Here is a 21,072-nt window from a genome sequence, read left to right as displayed (position 1 = left end):
TGGCTGCAGGGCTCTAAGAGAGACCTGTGGGGAATAGGGCCCGGGCCTTGAAGGACGGATGGATCTGAGATGGCGCCGCTTAGTGTCAGGAAAAACATTCGGAGTCAAGGCAGTGGCATGAGGAGGACATGGGCATACGCAGGTTCAGGGAGGAATTGGTGTGTCGGTTTAGCTGGAGCACAGAGGTTGTGTAGGTCAGGGAGGGACGAAGCAGGGAGGCTGGGCGAGGCCAACATGTGTCGCTTCTGTAGGCAGGGGAGTGTGGAAGCTGAGCTGAGGCCCATGCTGGAGGGCATTCTTGACTGAGATGACCTTGACGGGTCTTCTAGCCTGGCGCTCGGAGTCTGTACTTCCACGGGCAGTGAGGGTTTCTTGTTATCATGGACGCAAACAATTGACTCAGGCCTGGGTGCTAGTGGGGGAGCCAGCAGAGTGCAGGCCTCCCCTCCACTCCACTTCTTCCCAGGCCTGCACCCACTGCTGCCTCAAGGAAGACCTCAGAGTTCACCTGATGATTAGGAAACAAACTACAGAAGGATTTCTAGAGCTGACTGTGTTTGTCAAATATTTCTAGAGTTTATAATTGGACGTTCCTTTGAGTTCCAAACTTGGTGATGTCCTCTAGGTGATTAGGGGTGTGCATGTTTTTGGCACCGCTCTCCCAGGGGCATTTGAGCCACCCCGAATCCCCAGGATCTTCACAGAGATTCTGCGCTTGCAGTGTGGCCAGCAACAAGCCACTTGTGTGTGCAGCTGGGGAATGTCTGCCACTCTCTTTTCCTCTTCATTTCCAAACCCCAGCCTTGATGCTGAACTGTGGAGGCCCGCCAGCTGTATGCCATATTGTGTGTAAACCAGAGAAAGTCCTGTCCCTTCTTCTGAGCAGAGGTCCTTTCTTTGCTGGTTGTGGTGTGTCCTGTAGGGAGCTGAGTGAGACCCTCTTGCGGTCTGATGTCTTTTCATCTCTTCATTGTTCCACCTCTAGGAACAGATAGGAACCCATGTTAGTGTTGCTAACCTCAGTTGTGGTGGGACTGTTTTTATGACCTGTGATTTGAGAATTAGGAATTTTCATTGGATTTGAGGTAAGTCTGTCCTCTTCTGATCGTCCTGAGGGCCCATTCTTACATCTCAGCCCAGCATTTCTGGTGTCCTGCTACTGTCTGTAAAGAGCCTGACCATGTGATGAAAAAATCAGTGCCTCTGCCTTAGGAGACCCTCCCATGGAGGGAAGATGGAGAAGTGGTGCCTTAGTGTGAGAAGTGGACAAGCTGGCACCGTCATCAGGAGCCAGCGGTCTGCTGTGGGAGACCAGAGGGCGCAGTGGTGCCCGCTGGTGGGTGTGCAGGGAAGGCTCCATGGAAGAGGTGGTGGTCCTGCTGGGCTCCGAGGGAGGAGCTCTGGGGCTGCAGAAGGTGGGGATTGCTCTTCAGGCTGAGGAAATGGCATGAACAAGGTACAGAAGGCTATAAAAGTTCAAAGCCCTGAAGTGCATTACTTAGTAATATAATCAAGGAAAGAAATCCCCTTTAAAAGTTGTAGATTCCCAGAATTCACGTTGTAACCGGGGCTCCAAACCCAATAAAGCTGCACTGTATCTCTGGGACGTCAGCACTGTGGTTTCTGCTACCATGGTGCTGTGTGACGCAACCTGCGTAACCCGCTTGGCGTTTGATCCAGAATAGCACATACTTCTGAGGTGCTCCCTGGTTCTTTTTTGAGCTCATTTTGCCAGGTGCTAGGGTGCCCTGTGGAGCACGGCTCATAGTATTTCCCAAGACATCAGAGTCCTAGAGCCCTGATGATTAGGGCTGCAAATAAAGACCCAGCTCCCAGGCTGTGGGCACCGTGTTGGGTGTGACTGGCATACCAGGAGAGCCCGAGGTCTCCTCCAGGTGAGGATGTGGGCCTCCCTGAACACATTCCCAGCAGCCCAGACCTTCTGGAGAAGCAGAGCTACTGGGGTTTCCCTAGGGCCTCCCGTGGCTGCCAGCCGTTTTCTCCTTTTCCCAGCCAGAACCCATAGGGGAGAGGGTTTCAGTGAGGCCCACGGGTCTCCCTCACCAACAAAGAGTGGCTGATTCACCACCTGCATACATTAGGCCTGGTTTCTGCCATCTGTTAGCAGGCAGTAAAGTGTGGGCATCCAGCGTCCTCCCTGGACATGTCAGAGCCGTGCCCACACACCTCACACCCCATCCGTGTTCCTGCAGAATCTCTGGGAAGGGGATGGGGTGCCACCTGGGACTCCTGACTTTGTCCACATGTCCTCAGGGTGCTAATTCCACTGACGGCCCCTCTCACCTGGGTCCTGGATGGGATCGAGGCAGCTTTTTCCCAGCCACTAGAATTAAGTGACAGTGTGAAAAGAAGACCTTCCTGACGGCCAAGCCTCGGCTGAGGCAAACAAAGGGGAGAAGAGGAGGCATTTACTAATAGAAGGTTCAAGCCCCTCGAAGGTGGGGACTGGGCTGGAGGGTGTTCACTGGAGCTAGCTGCAGTTGAGTTTTGTGACTTGGAATTTGGACTTGAGTGTAAGGCATAATACCCAACATCTCTGAGTCTCAGTTGCCTTGTCTGCAAGAAGGGTATAGAGGTATTTGCCTGTGGTATTGTCATGAGGATTAAGGGTTCAGTAACTGGCTGTGGTCATCAGGCTTCAGGAGAATTTGACCTAAGCAGAATTGGTTTTGTAGGTTCTCTTAGACCTCCACCCAAGCTTAGTGTGAAGACCCTTTTAGGACCCTGTCCCTGTACCTTCCTGTTTAGAAACTATAAGGTTCCCACATATTGATGGAAGACAAACTTGTGGATCCAGTCACGTTTGAGATAAGGTAGCGCAGCTTTCTGGCTCTGGAAGTCCATTTCTAGTTCGTAGACACTTGCTGTCCGTGAACCGATGTCAAATCAGGTGCTTGGAGATGCGCACATTATCTTTTCTCTCTGAGCTACTAAATGTCACTGTCTGCATCTGTACGCAACTCTTGCTGTATGTGACAATCACCCGGGGAGTGCAAATGCATCGTGATGCCATCCCCCACCCCCACCCTGATTAATTGGTCCATGATGGGACTCGGGCATGGCTTTATTTACAGCTCCCTGGAGGTTCCAGTGTAAAGCCAGGGTTGGGAACTCTTGAATGCCATCACACTGAATAGCACAGTGTTCTGTGCTTTCATTTGAAAGAAGACAAAAGGAGAGGCATTCAGGTCCCTCGCTGGGCTGTCTGGTGGCTGCAGTGACTGGTAGCTCTAGTTTGGTGCATTCATAGACTATTTAAAATGTCAATTCCATAAATTTGCTGTTAGAAAGCTGGCACTACACAATTAATTGAATGGACAAAATTCCCTTGGAAGTTAGTTCCTAAGCATTTGGGATAATTTCAAGGATAATTTATTTAACTTTTTGCTGAGCTTCAACTTTCTTAAGAAACCCTGCCAAATCGCAAAGTGATGTTTCAGATGTGTGCAGCTGCGTCTGAGTTAACAATGGAGTTTTTCTAGGGCCATTAAAATCTGAAAGCCTAAAATTCTATTTTAAACTCTTCTCATTGTCAGTGATTAGTCTTAAAAAATAGCATTAAAAATAATGAAATGGTTTTAAAGGGAGCTCATTCTAAAATTCTGGCCAGAAAAGCAGGGCAGTTTCGCTGTGGGAACTATGACTGATCGATAGTCCGTCCCTGTACGCGGGGATATTAATGCCTGAAGAAAGGGAGGGGCTCCCTGAAAGTCCAGCTCTGACCACAAGGAGAGCCTGTCTGTGTCCTGGTCATCAGTGGTCCTAGAGGCTGTGAGCACTGCCCCTGCCTGCCTCCCACTGGGGCTCTGCCCCTCCAGGTCTCGGTACACAAGGTTGCCATAGCTGTCAACTTCCTCCTGCATGTGCCACCTGGATGATTTTACTGTGATGTCTGATTTGAGGGTGGGCAGAAAAAAAAGTATTGGGACAGCTGTTTGTAAGCACAAGGCATGGACATTTGCTGGCCTTATTTCAAAAGGTTATGTCTTCAAAATTTGATTTATAAAACTGCTTTCATCACAATTAAACTACATCAGAGTGCAAGTTCAACATAGAAAACATTCAGTTAGAAGCTGGAAAGCGAAGCACAGCCGTTAAGGTTGCAGGTAGCTACCAGGCATCCAGGACAGCTGCCTGCCCTGAAGAGGCTGCTGAAGGCCCAGGGCTGGGAAGGCCGACTGGGGAGGCCCCAAAGCTCTCTAGGGGATACCAGCTCCACTGGGGTGGTACTGGGAGGAAGCCTGGGTAGGCCTCAAAAGAGCTGGAAGGAGACAAACTTGGGGTTGGTTACCCCACTGTGGAGATGGGAAGGAGGAGGTACTCCAGCCGGGTTTGTGGAGTCCCAAGTCAGGGTTGTTTTATTTGCTTTTAATATATTTTAATCCTTTAATATATTTTAATCCTTTAAAACTAGTATTTACCCACTGTAAAGAATTCATATACTATCAAAGTATGCATATATAAAGTAAGAAATAACATTGTCTCATCCTTCTCTGAGAGAGAACCAGACTTCACAGTTTGGGGCTTCTCCTTTCTGACCTTATCTGTGCACGTAAGAACATACGACTGCACAGACGGCATGCTCACGGGTCCCCACCATGAAATCGCCCAGCACAAATGGTTCTGCACCTTCAGTTTTTCACTGAACCGTAGACATCTTTCCATACTTTTTAAACAACACTTGGGCTATTTTCAATAATTTGCCAGTATAGAAGCTGTTGCAATGGACTGTCTGTATAGCACACGGACCTCTGAGTTACGGCAGTGGTCGGATTTGCAGTTTTATCCTTGTTGGTGTGATTGTCTGACTAATGTTTTCCTCTGCCATGAGACTGTGCTCCATGGGGGCAGGAACGGGGCCTGTTTCTGCTGTCCATTGTGTGGCTGGCACCTACTGCAGTATTTGTCACACACATTCTTGTCTGTTGAATGAATAAGAATAATAATATTTCACATTCATCAAGTGCTTCCTATGTGTCAGACTGGGTGCATTGGTCCATTATTCCTCACACAGTTCTCTGAGACAGGACTTGACAGATGAGGAAACTGAAGCGCGGAGAGGTTAAGGAGCTTCCCAGGGCCACATGTTAAGTGGCGAAGCCTGGATGTGAACCTGCGTTCTGCCACAGTCTACACCTTAGCCATCGTTCATCCCCACGAAGGCAGGCACCTGCGTCTCCATCCTCATGTCCACATTCTCGTGGGAGAGATTACCAGAAGGGGTTTTGCTGGGTCAAAGAGCGTGCCCATTTTAGAAGTGTGTTATCCCAAGTGACACCACTTTACATTCCCAGTGGTCGTGCGTGCACGTGCCATTTCCCTCAGGCCCTTGCACACTTGACATTCCTTCTGCTGCCTCTGCAGTTCCCTTCTCCAGAGTGTATGGCCTCCACAACAAGGATTAGCCAGCCTGACTGACCACCATGTCACAGAGCCAGAAGGAGGTAGAGACCCTAGACCATTTTTCTTACGATGTAGTAGCCATCGGAGAGTTATAGTTGTATTACCTTATAGTTGTATAGTTATAGTCTGTATTACCTTATTTACTAGTTTCCTCTTACAGCAACCCTATGAAATGCCGGTCCGACATTGTAGGAGTGAGGAAACTAAGGCTTAACAAAATCAGGTAACTTGTCCAGAGTCCTCCAGCCAGTAACTGGCAAGGCTGGGATTAGACCTGGTCTGTCAAGTCCAGAGCCCACCTTTTTAACACCCATGTGTCCTGCACCATATAGTGATACTGGCTGGACTCACACGATCAGCACCCAGGACTCCTGACTCCTGCTGAAGTGCCCTCGCCCTAATGCCCTTCTTACCTATCTTAGAGTGGAGGCCAAACACTGGAAACCTTTGTCTAGAGTGGGTTGGTTGTTTATTGTATTTATAATAGTTGGTGTTTATTTAGGACAGGTTCATAAAGACAGGCATTTTATATGCTAGCTACAAAATGTGCATTTCCACTCTACTGGTCAGATCCTGAGCTATCGATTTCTACGTAGGACAGTTTGGGTTTTGCATATCAGAGCCCGTGGATGTGGGCACCTCTTGGGTCCTGGGGCTCTGTTTGTGTTGCTCTTGCTGCCCTCTACTGAATCGTAATGAAATTGCTTATGTTCAACCCGAAGGGGTCACATTGGCCGACTTGCTAAAAGAGGATAAGAAGAAAAGGAAGTTTTGCTGCTTTCGCCAACGCAGGGCTAAAGATCACGGTAAAGAGCTGAGCTTGAACTTTGTCTTCAGGAGATTCTTCTCCCAAGACCTCTGACGTCTTCTGCTCACACATAGGCATGGTGTGACGTGCATGTACCTGTGTGGTGTGTCTTTGAGATGCCTATGTTTTAATTGCTTGATTTCTTTGAAATTTGGTCCTGTGGTTTTCTTCTTGTCTTTCCCCAAAATGTGTGTCTTTGCCAAGACAGCATTGCAATTTCCTTTCTGTGTGACCTGTACCTTTTAAAGAAGCAGCTGAACCAACTCATAAAATTTATTTAATTCAGCATGAATATTCTTAGCCTGGAAGACAGACTTTTTAAACACTTTTTCCCAAAGGATGCTTATTCATCTGTTCCAGTTTAGATGAAATTCCAATGATATTATTTGATTGATTTTCCTCCCTATATTAAATTTTTCAAATGGCCTCTTGGTTTTATACTCTCCAGCAGGCTTGCTCAGGACCAGGCGAAAGCTAATGGTGCCTGTTTGAAGAATGAAGTTAAAAATATACTTGTAGGACGCAAACATTTTGGGGTACCTGTGAGTGGGAAGGAGGAAAGGGCTCGTGTGGCAAATAATTCAGTCTCCACCTATGCTCTGAAATAATGCTAAATACAGCCCCTCATTGGAAACCCTGGGGTTCTCATGCAGGGTGGTTATGCAGACACCTGGCGCCCTGCCCTGCCTGCCAAGTCACCACCATGGTCCCAACAGCAGCACGAAGCTTTGCCTGTATACCCTGTCCACTTAGTTGCCACCGTGAAGATCAGCCCAATCAGACAACTCTGCAGGAAGAGTCTATTTGAGAGGACACAAAGCCAGCTGCTAAAATAGCAGAGAGGACATGTTGCACTGTTTTCTCGGGAGCGGCCTCTGCCACCCAGGGGAATGTGGATCCCAGAGGTTATGGGGATGGGACTTGAACAGACGTGGGTGGTCTGACTGAAGGTTGTATGAGAGCCCTCCTCTCATCTGAAGGCCTGAAAGGGAGAAGGAGCAGAGAGACTGTCGGATAAAAGCCCCTCCTTTTTCCAAGAGATGTTGTGGCCCCAGAAGGAAGACGACAAGGAGGAGGGACTTGCCTGTGAGTGAGCGATGAGTTGGGGGCAGAGACAGCGCTGATTTGTTCAGCTTTAGGGTTTTCCAAGAAGAGACTGGGCTTGATGCAGCTCCTGGAGACCTGTGCAGGCAAAATGGGCTTCAGCTAAGTAGGGAATGTTGCCATGGACGTAAGAAAAAAATGTTGTCAAACACTGATTTAGGATGACAGCTCTAGGTGGGTTAGTATAAGAAGATGAGTGGTTTCTGTGCCCGGAAGACAAGAGACCCCTCCTTGGGCATGTAGATAACTACCCTTCTCAGCTGGGGCGTGAGCCTTGTGACTTTTCAAGGATTCTTGAGGCTTCTCTGTTAGCTTTCTGAGATCTGCAGGGAGAGGAAGCAGCCTATATTTTCAGGAAACTTGCTGTATTTTGAGTAGGGAAAGTCTTTTATTAACTGAGATACTCAGGGTCCCTGAGATTGCTGCTGATGAGTGGGGCTGAGGCCATCGTGCGGATGCTGTGCTCCCCATGTCACTGGTCATACAGAAATAGTTATTGTCAGAGCATCATTCTTGCTTTAGACACAGAAACCTTTGTCTGGCCTTGACCCACATTCTCCAAGAAGAGTCTGGCTTCTTTACAGCAACAAGAGTCTGGTACCCTATGACGGTTCAAGCATGTTGCCACTAGCAGGCACAAGCCAATTCCTTCAGGGGATGGCACAGCACTGCTTTTGCTTGTCACGAAAATAAGATAAAAACACAAGCCCTTGGCTTCAGACCACCTGTCTCCAAGGAAAGCAGCCACGACTCTGCCACTGCTCAGTTGTCTAACCTCGCCCCTCACCCTTCCTTTAAAAGGAAAGAGTGAGAAGCTTCAGGCTGCTGGGGGAAGGAGGGGAATGCTAAAAGAAATCGTCGGGTGTGTAAGAAAGCCTGTCCCATGGCAGCAAATAAAGGAGTGAGGCTTCTAGAGGCCCAGGATAGCTGTGAATGAGGTTGATGGTGTGACAGTCTCCAGATGAAGGCTGGGGAGCTCTGGGCTCAGTTTGGCGTGGGTCCCAGTCTCTTGTGGCTGGCTGAGGGCTCTTGGGGGCTGCTCCTTCCTGTGCTGCACCAGTCCCCAACGTGTTCTGTAGGAGGTGACTTTGAATCAGTCTCCTGGGCAGGCTGTTGGACTCCTGGTGACCGCCCTGAGGGGTGGGCTTCACAACCCTGCCATTCCCTGCTATCCTTGCAGAGCTAGGGGAGCAAAAGGGAAAATCCCCTTGGTGCTGGGAGTAAAACCGTGTAGCTTGTGGGTGTTTCCTCTTTACACAGTTCTACCAGGTCAGAGGTAAATGGGTCTTAGAGATGATATTACCCGACAGCTCATTTTCTAGATTAGGTAACTAAGCCTAGGAGGAAAAGGGACTTGTCCCCGTGTCACCAATGACAAAGACCAAGCTTCTCTGACATTCTTCTAGAGTCTTGGCCTCAGTAACCTCCATCATGGAAAGAAGTTGGTTTGAGGTTTTGCTGTGCCTGTTAAAGGTGAACATAATTTTGGGGCTGCCTTCTTGGACTCACATACAGACTCATCCTTGGTGTGTGTGTGTGTGTGTGTGTGTGTGTGTGTGTGTGTGTGTGTGTGTGTGTTAATTTCCCTCTGAATTCACAAGCCTGGCCGATTTGGTTGAGCATTATATTGTCCTTTCAGAGTGAGGGTAGAGAGATTAACGTTTGTACATTAGTGAAAATGCCCACTGTTGTGCTGGCCTGAGAAACAGTGGATTTCCCTGGTTTATTTTGTGTGGCATTGACCATGATGGCACCCCCGTCCAGCACAAGATCTTAAAGAGCAATAACAGCACCTACCCTTCACAGAGAATACCCAGGCTGCCCAGGAAGGCCCTGGAAACTCTCACTTACAATCCAAGGTGAACTCAGCTAGTGTCTGGCCGTATGTCCTCCCCAACAGCAGCTCTTAGGACCCCTTCTCAGTGCGCCCACACTCGAAGCCTACGTGTCTATCCTGGAGCTCTCCCCAGAAAGCCCAGTGCCTGGAATGGGTCACAAAGCATAGCCCCTGAGCTTCCTCAGATTTTCCGCCGAGCAAATTGCAGGGCAAGTGAGCATTGCATTGTAAGCTACAGGCTTGTCCTAATGCCTGGTTTCATCCACATTCACTGAAAATAGTTTTAAATTTATGTATTTTTAAAAAACAAAACCTTCCTCTACAAAGCTCTGAAGTTCCCTGGAATGCATGAGGGAAAAGGACTTATGGCTTCTGGTGCAGGCAGCTGACATGGTGGGGTCTGTGGTTCTCTCTGCACTTGTCACTTGTCAGCAGTTACCACTGACTCCCTGCAGAGGGGGACCAAGGAGTCACCCTGAATGGGGCAGTCGTGATGGTTTGGCATCCGGTTAAGGAGCAGGGCCTGTGTTCCAATAATTTTCCTGTAAGTTTACTTAACTTGGGTTTTTATAGTTCTTTCTGTTTTGATTTTTATAAATTCTCAATAATCAACTTAGCAGCTTGAATTTTGTGCTATCCCCATTTGCTGGGTAGATGTCCGGTAAGTGGTCTGGCTAGATGTCAGGTTTCTAGGGGTTAATAAAGGTCATCAGGACAGCAAACCAGTGCCAATGGAGAACAGCCTTGCTTGGCTTTTGGAACTTTCTGATTTGTGGTGTTTTAAGAACACTGTATACACCAGCATACACCGATACCTAAGTGTATGCCAGTATATTCTGGTATATACCAACACCACAGGGTAGTGCGGCATGGTGGGAAGGGTGCGGAGCGGAAAGCAGGAGAGCTTTTCCATGTCTGCGCTGCGTCCGAGGCAAGTCGGTCAGTTCTCTCATCTGTGAGATCCGAGTTTGTTTATGGAATCTCAGGCGCTCCTTCCAGTTCTAACAGACTGGGACTCTCCTGTCTTGTTTTTTCAAAGTGTACATGAGATCATACTGGGGCTAAGTGTAGTGAAACTCATAGCAATTTATTAACATTAAAAAAATGAATGCCTAGTGCAAGAGAAGGGTGAAACGTTTTTAAGGTACATACAAGCTCCTTGGCTGTGCCTACTGGGCCTGATGTTTTCTATAGTTTTTAGAAAAGGAAATGGTATCCTGTGGCAGGGAGTGAGAGGCTGGAGTGGACAGAGTGGCTGCCCGGGCCTCAGTCAGAACCTGGTTCCTCTGTTCAGATGGAGGGACTGGATCCATGAAGGTCAATTTTGGAGACCAAATGAGGTCACCAAATTCTAGCACAGCCACTGTCCTATCTGTCCCCGCCCCCCAGCACTCTTCCTCCTTAGCCCTGGTAACATTATTCTGGAATAGATTTATTTATTATGGGCTCTGTAGGTGTCAAACAATTAGAAAAGTTGCTATCCCCGCAACAGGCCAAGTTAGATAGAAATAAGTCAGTTTAGGACAGGAGACATGCAACCCAAGAGTGATGGCCAAAGCTGATTCAGAAGTGTGGACGGTGGTTCACACCAGATACCTCTGTGCAGTAATAGAGGTGGTCAGGGCAGAGTGACACTGGACCATACAGACAGTGTCGCTTGCTTCCAGGGAGCTCCAGGAGAACTTTTCCAAGGTGATAGCGTCACCACGTGAGCCTCGCTGATTGCCCAACACTGTGGCTCCACTCTGGGATAACCCACTGTAGCGTGACCCACTCTGTGTTTTATTTCATTTAGTTCTGACAAGAGCCCTTAGAGGTAGGTACTTCCTATTTTACAGATGAGAACATGGAGCCTTGGAGAACTTTGGTCACAAATGTGGGGTTAAATTTAGATCTGACCAATCTGAGAGCCTGTCCTTAGCCATCGTCCTGCCCCCCACCCCGCGGGGGACAGAGTCAGCAGGAGGACTTATCTCTGTCAGTGAAACCCTGAAGCTCTGCCACACAATTAGCTTATCTTAGTTGCTTTTTGGGGAGTTTGGCTTTGTTTCTTATCTTCCCCCCACTTAATTTAGAGAGCAACTAGTACATTTCATTCACTAATAGCTGGCACACAGCCAGAGATGCAAAATGATGTCCCCTCCCCGCTTTGCCCTAGGTAGTAGGTACTTAATTTGTTTCAATCAGATTGTTTGAAAAATGAAACTTAAGGAATGAAATGCAGCAACTGTATTGATGTCATCATGGGACATGGCCCCAGAGAGTAAAAAGGCACAAAGAAGTGTGCTCTTTCTGAAATAATAACTAAAGTTACGATAAGATTAATATTAGAGCCATGAAGTAATATACTGTTAGAGATGGAAGTGACCCTCAAGAGTGTGGAGTTTACATGACCACGTTACAGACACTAAAGCTTGGGGAGAGGTGGGACTCTGTCTGGGGCAGAGTAAGGACCTAACTGGGGCCTGAGGATACCCCCCCCACCCCACCCTATGTCATGCTGCTCTCAACTTCCGTCTTCTTAGTAGTGGCAATAACCACCAAAAAAAATGTTCCACAGACATGACTCATCCTCATATTTATAAGGGACTCCCATTGTGACTTTCTTTGTCCTGTTACTGAAGAGAAGGGTGATCCTATAGGAGGAACCCGTAACAATGAACTTCGTTGGATCTTAAACCTTTTTAGTCTTTCTGCTGAAGTCAAAGCATGGAACAGTCATGGGGAACAGAACTGCACCAGCGTGTGTGTGTGTGTGTGTGTGTGTGTGTGTGTGTGTGTGTGTATGGAGCTTTCTGTTAAAGGTTTTTCCATAATTGGATTGTTGGGGGTTTGTTTTGTTTTGTTTTTGTTTGGTTTGTTTTTGTTTCTGTTTTTGCATGGAGTTGTGAAAAAGTGAATCAAAGTTTGTGGTTGGTTTCTTTTGACTTAACTAAGGACGAAGAAGTTTATTCCGCGAGATTACCAGTTGTGTGATATGGGTCTGTCCTTCTAATCATTTTTCCTTTGCCTTTGAAACCTTTGCCTGCGTGTTCCTGGACAAGGCTATTGAGATTCCCACCAGGCAGGCTCAGTTCACTGGGTGCTCACAAAAGGAAGGGGACCTTGTTTGTTCCCCCTCGGACCTCTGGGCCCTTTGACTCAGGTCCACCTTCATCCTTGCCGTTCACACCACATGTGTCGCCAGAGCAGGGTGGGCAGACATGCGGTTGCTTGGGTGGAGTGCGCTGATCCAGCTTCTTCACCCCCCGGGCTTGGTCTGGACCCAGGAGCTCTACCAGCACCGCGCTCAGACACCAACACCAGTTTTTGTAGATGAAACTGAGGCATCGTTGCTCAGAGTAGCCATATAGGCAGAGCCCACAGGGGGAAGGTCTTCCTGTTGACACAATAAGGTCTATAAAAACAGTTGCTACAGTTCAAAATTATGCATCAGGGAAAAGAAGTGCATGTGTTTGGGTGATTCTCCCATGTTTCGACCTTGGGTGACTTCTCCTAACCCCAGAGCCAAATTAGCCATTCCTTGGTAGGTTTTTCTAGAACTCCTTGCCCAGACCCCTGAGGGGGTCTATATTTCTGTATTTCACAGTCAATTCCAATCCACCCGGGGCTTGCCCTTCCCATTAGTCCTCCAGGGCTGGTGCAATGCCAGGTCCCTCTCTGTTTTGCACCCCCTTCCCCGCCTGGTCTCCAGCATGTGCTTGTGATGTTTACAGGGTTGAATAAAGTGGATGAGAAAAGCGCCAGATGGTGGCCCTGGATGGATCCCTGGGCCTCCCAACAGTAGTAGGTGCATGTCCACATTTCCTCCAGTTCTCCTGCTTAGGATCCTGCTGTGAGGAGTGAGATGTGCCCAGAGACCCTGGTGGCCCTGGGACCATGGTCAGCTTTGCCCTCTGATCAGTGGGCAGGGGGAAACCTTCCTCGATGCTCTGGTCCTGGCTCCTTTGGTAAGAGCCTTCTGCAGATTGGCTTCACAAGCTCAGCAGAACTTAGGCGTCAGATAAATTAGCTGAAAATGAGTAGAGATCTTAAATTTTTAAAAAGATTTTGTGCTTGGTACCTTCATGCGCTGTTCCACCCATCATTTCTCCTCTCCTTCAGTATATTTAAATATGAGAACTTGTTTGTGAAGTATTGGCCTATTCGCAGAGTTCCTAGAGTCACTGTTGGGAAAAGCCAACATGTAGCTGTAACAGGTGTTTTGGAGGCTTCTCAGTACAAACCTGGAAACCAGGAGAATAAACCAGTACCAGGTGCAGCGACAGGGTTCAGTTTGGTCCCTAGGCTGCTTTTCTTGGGAAACGTCTGGACGGAGAGAATTTCCTCCTGATGGGACTCCATAGGTTTTCTTGACAGGTCATGGGCGCAGAGGCTGTCCTGCGGTGGAGGGGCCTGATTTCTCAGCACTTCCCTTTGCTGGTCAAGCCCCTGAGGGCCCTTCATCACCTTCTTCTCACATTCCCAGAGGGTCTGCCTCGTGGCAGAGATCTGCATCCCGCCCACTCCTGGGCATGCAGCGCTTCCAGCATGCCATCTAAAACGTTTTCTTCTCCCCACAGCCAGCATGCCAACCAGCGAGACGGAGTCTGTGAACACAGAGAACGTAAGTGGTGAAGGCGAGAACCAAGGCTGCTGTGGAAATCTCTGGTGAGTGTGGAGGCCACTTGCCCTTTTGGCTCCTCCCGTTATCATAGAGAAGCAAATGTGAGGAAGAACCCCAGAGTTCAGTGGAGCCTTGGGGCCATAGCCTCAGGGGCAAGCAGGGAGGTGGGCTCACTCTGGACCCCTTGGTCCCCCTCCTGTCCTAGGCCCCGAGCACTTCCCATGCCTCTGCCTCCAGAGCAGTCCTTCCTGCTGAGGTGTAGCCTGCTGCAGGGTGTGCCAGGTAACCCGCCGTTCCACTGTGTCCACTAGGTGCTGGTGGAAAAGAAGAGGTGCTGCCAAGGCGGGGCCTTCTGGGTGTCGGCGGTGGGGGTAAAACGCCCAGTTCTCCTCTGAGTCTGGTGCTGGCATCAGTGCTTTGAAGAAGAGCTTATATGGCTGACTAGAATGTGCTACATATTTACGTTTCCCTTCACTCACGGGTTCTCCCAACCTCATGCATAGTGGCTGGATGTTGGGACCCTGCTCTGCTCTGCTCACAGCACTTTTTCTTTGGAGCCCTGCACCACCCTCTCCTAACAATGGAAGACACCATCACATTAACCCTCACGGCCTTTTTACTAGAGGATTTGGGCTGCAGCAGCAGAGTGCATCGGAAGAGTGGAATGTGCAGAGTACTGCCTGCTTTGGGGAGGGAGGGCATGCAATTTTGTTTTGTTTGCTTCCTGCTGATATCTTTTAGGTCTTATCTCTGCAAAGGACAGGTGTTGTTTTTAAGATAATCTCCTACGCAGAGGTGCGTAGAAATGATGCGTTATGGGCAGGATATGCAACAGTTTCCAAAGTGTATTTGCCTCCTTTCTCTTGCTCTGCCCTCCCTACAACATTGTGAAGTGGGCAGGGAATAGGTTTGTCCTCCCCATTTTACAGATGAGAACATTGAGGCTCAAAAAGGTGTGCTGCTCACCCAGGCTCAGACACTTAGTGAATCATGGAGCCAGGACTCCTAGTCCAGTGCTCTTTTTGCTATAGTAGCAGCACATGTTGCTGTTGAGATGAGTGGCTGAGTGGTAGGCAGGAGAGGCCCCGCTGGCTTCAGTTTGGGGAATGTGGGGTGAGGGAAGAAGAAGCCCTAGTGTCACTGCCTCTGCCAGGGCTACTCAGGGCATCAGGCTGAGTCTTCTCTTGCCTGGGCCCTGGAGCGTGCTTAGCCTGGCCCGCCTGGCACCAGCAGCACCTCGCTACTGCTCCACTCTTACCCCAGCTGGCCTGCTGTGGGAATGGGGGGTGCCGAGTCCAGGCTGCCACGCATGGCTTTTCTGATAGCTCAGCTGAAGTAGTGGGGGGAGTGCATGATCACGCCTTCTAACAGGAAGCATATTCTTTTTGTCTTTCAGTCAAGCCATCTCAAAGTCCAAACTCAGGTTAGTATCTTCTATTTTTTCTTACGTATATGTGCTTGTTTGTTATCTTCTGACTTCTGAATTTTACATGGAGTTGCTTTAGGGTTGAATTTTACTTTATGGGCTGCAGTATTCCTATAGAAGATCAATCTGCCCAGTAAACATTAAGCACCCATTTTGGAGAGTAGTGTAATAGGTGCCAAAGATCTCACCCCAAAACAAATGAACCAACAGGATACAACAATGAACAATTTTTTCTGCTGCTAATCCACCCTTTATATTCCCTCCCAGAGTCATTTCTCTATGAGAGATACATCTTGTCACTGTTCTCCTTCAAAGTTTTCCAGAGAAGAAGGTTTAAGAGGTTTCCTGACGTGCTAGTGATGCTCTGTTTTTTGCTCTGGTTGCAGGTTCCATGGTCGGTTGGCAACCACTCATTGCACTATATACCTATGATTCGTGTACATTTCCATATACTTGTTCTTTTTGAATTAAAAACAACATTTTACCACTATATGTAAAAATTAGCTTGAAGTGAACATCGAACTAAATGTAAAACCGAAAACTTTAAACATTCTAGAAGAAAACATAGGAGAAAATCTTTGTGACTTTTGATCTGGCAAAGATTTTCTTGGCTACAACACCCAAAGCATTGGCCATAACAGAAAAAGCTGATAAATAAGACTTCATCAAAATTAAACCCCCTGCTCTTCAATAAAAAATAAAAAATAAGCTCCAGACTGGAAGAAAAAATATTTGCAAAGCATATTTGATAAAGGACTAGTATCCAGTATATATAAAGAATAACATACAAAGAATGGTGTCAATAATAAGAAAACAACCCAATAAAAAATGATCAGTAGATTTTAATAAGCATGTCACCAAAAAAAAAGATATGGATGGGAGAATGAGCTCATGAAATGACCATTGGTCATTAGGAAAATGCAAATCAGAGATACTACTATCTACTTATTAGAATTTTTTTTTTTTTTTACACCTGTGGATCAAACTTAAAAATCTCCCAATACCAAGTTTTGGAAAGTATGCAGATCACTGGGAATTCTCATACATTCCTACTTGTCAAATGACACAGCCATTTAAAAAAGAAGTTGGCTGTTTCTTAAAAAGTTGAACATACATTTACCACATGACCCAGCAGTCCCACTTCTAAGATATTTATATGAGATAAATGGAGATACATGCTTGCAAATTTTTTTTTACGTGTTTAAAGCTGTTTTATTCATAATTGCCAGAAACTGTAAGTAACTCATGTCTAGCAAATGGTGAATAGGTAGACAAATTGTATCCATCCATATGATAGAATAATACTCAGCAGTAAGAAGGAAAAAATTACTGATAGATGAAACAACACAAATGAATCTCAGAAGTATTTTTGCTAAGCAAAAGAAGCCAGTCTCAAAAAGGTATATATTGTATAATTCTATTTATAGGGCATTCTGGATAAAGCAAAACATTAGGGACAGAAAACAGATCAGTAGTTCTCTTGGGGACGTGGAGGGGATTAACAACAATGGGGCCATGAAGGCACTTTTTTGAGTGATGAGAATATTCTACATCGTGATTGTGGTGGTGCTTTCAAACTGTGTACCTAAAAGGAGTAGATTTTGTCATATGTAAATTATATCTCGATAAACCTGAATTTAAAAATAAAATTAAAAGCCCTTCCATGACTCCCTGTTGCCAGAGGGCATAAAAATTCTTCATAATTTGGTGGCCCGCTCACCCTTGGGCTTCATCTTTTGACACCCTCCTGTACTCCGCACTTTGTAATACTGGACTGCTCTGTTTGCAAACGTACCAAACACTGTTTCTGCCCACCTAAGTCCCATTAGTCACACAGTTTCCTCTAAGTGGAGTGCCCTTCCCTCTGCCCCCTGGCTAACTCCTACTCAATGATGGAGAGCCAGCCCAAATCACAGGTTTTCGAAGACTTCCTGACTCTCCCAAAGAATATTTGCAGCTCTCCTTTCCTTACTCCTGTACTCGGAACCCTGGGAATGGCACTTGATGTGGATTTATGATTGATAACCCTACATGCTTTACAGTGACAGGGGCCATGGGACCCTGCCTTCTTCAGCTCTATATGCTCAGTGCCGGGCACAGGGCCTGGGCACTGAGTACCTAATAAAGGGCAAAATGTGGAGTGCTGCAGGATTTCAGGGCTGTGACAGATAAGGTCTCCTGGATTTGGGAGACCCCTGTGACTTGTTACTGCAGCTGAAATAGGCCCACCAAGGCTGGGTCTTATTCCGACTGGTACACACCTTGCTTGTACGTACTGAATTATGCCCCACAGGGGGCATCCAGCCTGGAAGGGGACAGTCTTTAGTGTCCTCTATAGAATTTTTCTTTACTGGATATCATGTTTCCAGCTGCTATTAAACCACTGAAAACCATAAAGCAAGAGCAATAGCAAAGTGCGCCCTACTTGTTGGAGAGTTAGCACAGCTCTTTCTTTGCCTGATCCCTGGGTTACGGTGTTTTTAGCACAGCAGCACAGCTGAGTCAGCCAGGGCTGCAGCTCAGAGGACAGTCCTCTGACTCAGTCCCCCAGAGGAAGTGCCCGCCCCCCACCTTTCCTTTTGTCAGTGAGCACAGCCCTGGGATCCACTTCACCAAACCTGTGGCCAGGAATGTTTCCACAGTGAGACAGACTTAGGGAGAATCTACTTGCCCTAATTATAAACTGGAACTGAAAGTCAGGAGAGGACATGTGACTTGTCTGTTTGGCTCAGCTCATTTTATTTGTATGAAAACACGATTCAATACTGGCTCTTCTCCTAAAGGTATATGCTGAGCATCCCTAGTTAGAAAGGGCACCTGCTGACTAAGTATGAAGACTCATGTCCTACTCAGCTTTGACAACTCTGCCGGGCTCCGGAGGAATCTCCCAGATTTAAGAAAGGACTGAGAGGTTCCCTAAAACGAAAGCTGTGGTTTTTGGAGCACTCCGTTGCCTGATAAGTTCTGTACGATGATTGAGATGCTGTGAGAGATGTGACGATAAGCTAAGTGGCTCTCATGCACCAACAGCACAAACATCCGTGCACCATATGGTGGGAATAAGAACTGCATCTGTGTGATAGCTCAGTTTTGCATGTGCACAGGAACCTATGACGAGCGAGATTTTCTAACTGGTTTGAGGACTGTTTTTAGCCATAGGAAGGAACTGATAGCATGATGAAGTCATGATACAGTACTTTAAAAAGTTATATTTCATGACCAGCATAATTTGTATCATGAAGTCTGGTAATTTCTATGTCATTTGTTCTTGTCTTTCCTTGCTGCACCCTCACCCCAATCAGGACCTCCAGAGTGAAAGAAAAATATTTCCTCACTGGTGTTTATTGGCCACTCAGATGCTGTATCTGTCCTTCAGGGAGTAACGTCTGCTTCTCTTTCAGCCGACGCTGGCGTCGCTGGAACCGATTCAGTCGCCGAAGATGCAGGGCTGCTGTGAAGTCTGTCACATTTTACTGGCTGGTTATTGTCCTGGTGTTTCTCAACACCTTAACCATTTCCTCCGAGCACTACAACCAGCCTGACTGGTTGACACAGATTCAAGGTACAAACAGAGGCTGTTCTCTATTTTGTCCTGAATGAGGGATTCCCGAGTCTGTCCAGCTGCCGTGCCGTCTTATCTGCTTGGTGTGTAGTGAGCACTGACTTAGAAGAGAGCAGAACTGTCCAAACACAGGGTGCACCTGAAGTGGAGGTGCCATCCGCAGTGTGGCGAATGCAGCACCTGGTTGCTGATTAATGTCAGGACATCCCATAGTCTTAGCCCTGTGACAACCTGGGATTAAGGAATCTTCCATCTGGAAGGGACTTCAGATACCTTCTCCCCGCTCTCACTGAAAGGGAGCTTTATTTTCCCTTATAGCGCCCTTGGCAGGTGATGTTGTTCCCCTCCCTTAGATGTCCCAGCAGTGTGATCCGGGAGCTTGTCACCAGACAGCTCATTCTGAGTTTGACAGTTTTGAGCCATTGAGAACGCCTGCCTTCTATCAAGTCAATTCTGTTTCTGTCCAACTCTCCAGCCTGCTGGGAGGTATTTTTTCCTGTTAGAAATGACCTTGATAGGCAACTGCTTCTTATATCGTGGTGCTATAAACAAGACCAGACAGGTCTTTTTGTAACTGATGGAAACAGAAAATATAATGCGATGGCCAGAATGGAGAATCATAGACTTTTAGGGCTAGAAAGCATCCAAGATTATGTGGTAAACTGCCCCTCCCCATTTTATTGTCAGTGAAACTGAGGCCCAGAGAGACTGAGGAGCTTCTCCAGAGTCACACGTCTAGGTATTAGCAGCAGTAGGACTAGAACCTGACAGACAAAACAGACTGTTAGTGTTTGTGCCATGTTTCTGCAAGGGGACAAGATCAAAGAGGGGGGCATTTCCGGCAGGGAATGGGGGTAGGGAACGTGAGGAGAAAAGAGGCCTCTGAGCCAGCCCTATGATGAGATCCCAAGGACATGCACCCCTTTGTCTTTCCAGATATTGCCAACAAAGTCCTTTTGGCTCTGTTCACCTGTGAAATGCTGGTAAAAATGTACAGCTTGGGTCTCCAGGCATATTTCGTCTCTCTCTTTAATCGGTTTGACTGCTTCGTGGTGTGTGGCGGAATTACGGAAACAATCTTGGTGGAACTGGAAATCATGTCTCCCCTGGGGATCTCTGTGTTTCGGTGTGTGCGCCTCTTACGAATTTTCAAAGTTACCAGGTAAGGACAGGTACATCTCGCTGCAGGCGTTTTCTGAAAGGAGGTGCTGATGCTCCGCGTTCCGGGCTCACACCTTCCCCTTGACTTGTAGGCACTGGACATCCCTGAGCAACTTAGTGGCGTCCTTGTTAAACTCCATGAAGTCCATCGCTTCGCTGCTGCTGCTGCTTTTTCTCTTCATCATCATCTTTTCCTTGCTCGGGATGCAGCTGTTTGGTGGCAAGTTTAATTTTGACGAAACGCAGACCAAGCGGAGTACCTTTGACAATTTCCCTCAGGCACTGCTGACAGTGTTCCAGGTGAGTCTCCCCCTGAGAAGCATGTCACGAGACGCCTGCTGGTCTGTCCACCACTCAGGAAGACAGAGTGAGTCCATTTTGATTACCGTGTTTCCCCGGAAATAAGACCTCACCGGAAAATAAGCCCTAGCGTGAGTTTTCAGGAAGACATCCCCTGAAGAGAAGCCCTAATGCATCTTTTGGAGCAAACCTTATTATAAGACCCGGTCTTATTTTGGGGGAAACACGGTAGTAGCCTCTGTCCCAATACTGCTCTGATACATTTTGTGCCACTTAAGCCGTTGGTTTTGCATCTGAATCCAGCTATGCGATGTAATTGAACGTCTCTGTAAGATCACTGGATATACTACATAATGATTAACCAAGACTTTCTGTTGGATTTGGGGAGGTTTCTGGGGTTTCTGTGAGATAGGCTCTAAAATCCTCTTCTGGTTCGGTGCTAATTTTTGATCGCAGGCAAGTTTCCTAATCCTGGCGATGATGGATTTATGCGGAGAAGTGAATTCTCCAGCCCTAATGCTTCACTGTGTAGTCAGAGGAAGCAGGGTGATAAAAGGGTTGTGACAGCCTTCTGCCCCTTTGGTGTCCTCCCTCCTGTGGTGTGACAAGGACACAGAGACTCTGAGGGTGTCTGCGCTGTCTGTCGGGGGCCTTTGTGGTCAGTGAGGCTGGGAAAGGAGTGACGGTGTGACAGGCACTCAGGGGGCTCGGCCCTCAGAGCAGCGGCCTGTCCAGCCCGCCTGGCTCTGAGCTGAGGTGTTCTAACCCCCTGTTCATCTTCCTATGTTGTGAGCTGAAGCCCTTCCTTGGGCAGAGCCTGGCACATAAATTTAAAAGACGCATC

General features: G+C 47.6%; 1 protein-coding gene across 9 annotated transcripts in view; it reads left to right on the top strand.

Annotated features, from left to right (window-relative positions):
* CACNA1D (calcium voltage-gated channel subunit alpha1 D) overlaps window positions 1-21,072 on the top strand; it is a 308,623-nt gene that overhangs the window by 198,616 nt on the left and 88,935 nt on the right. For 7 of the 9 annotated variants that reach the window (XM_081073050.1, XM_081073054.1, XM_081073051.1 and 4 more), the window contains exons 10-14: window positions 13,736-13,823; window positions 15,176-15,202; window positions 18,607-18,767; window positions 19,704-19,929; window positions 20,021-20,228. In XM_081073050.1, coding sequence (XP_080929176.1) covers window positions 13,736-13,823; window positions 15,176-15,202; window positions 18,607-18,767; window positions 19,704-19,929; window positions 20,021-20,228 — 710 coding nt within the window. Of the gene's footprint in view, window positions 1-13,735; window positions 13,824-14,090; window positions 14,151-15,175; window positions 15,203-18,606; window positions 18,768-19,703; window positions 19,930-20,020; window positions 20,229-21,072 lie in introns of all 9 variants that reach the window. The other 2 variants (XM_081073049.1, XM_081073047.1) reach the window with 1 other exon arrangement.

The sequence above is a fragment of the Rhinolophus hipposideros genome (assembly GCF_964194185.1).
Source record: "Rhinolophus hipposideros genome assembly, chromosome: 14".
Lineage (NCBI taxonomy): Eukaryota > Metazoa > Chordata > Mammalia > Chiroptera > Rhinolophidae > Rhinolophus > Rhinolophus hipposideros.
The sequence above is the reverse complement of the archived record's forward strand: the minus strand, read 5'-3'. Positions and strand labels throughout refer to the sequence as shown.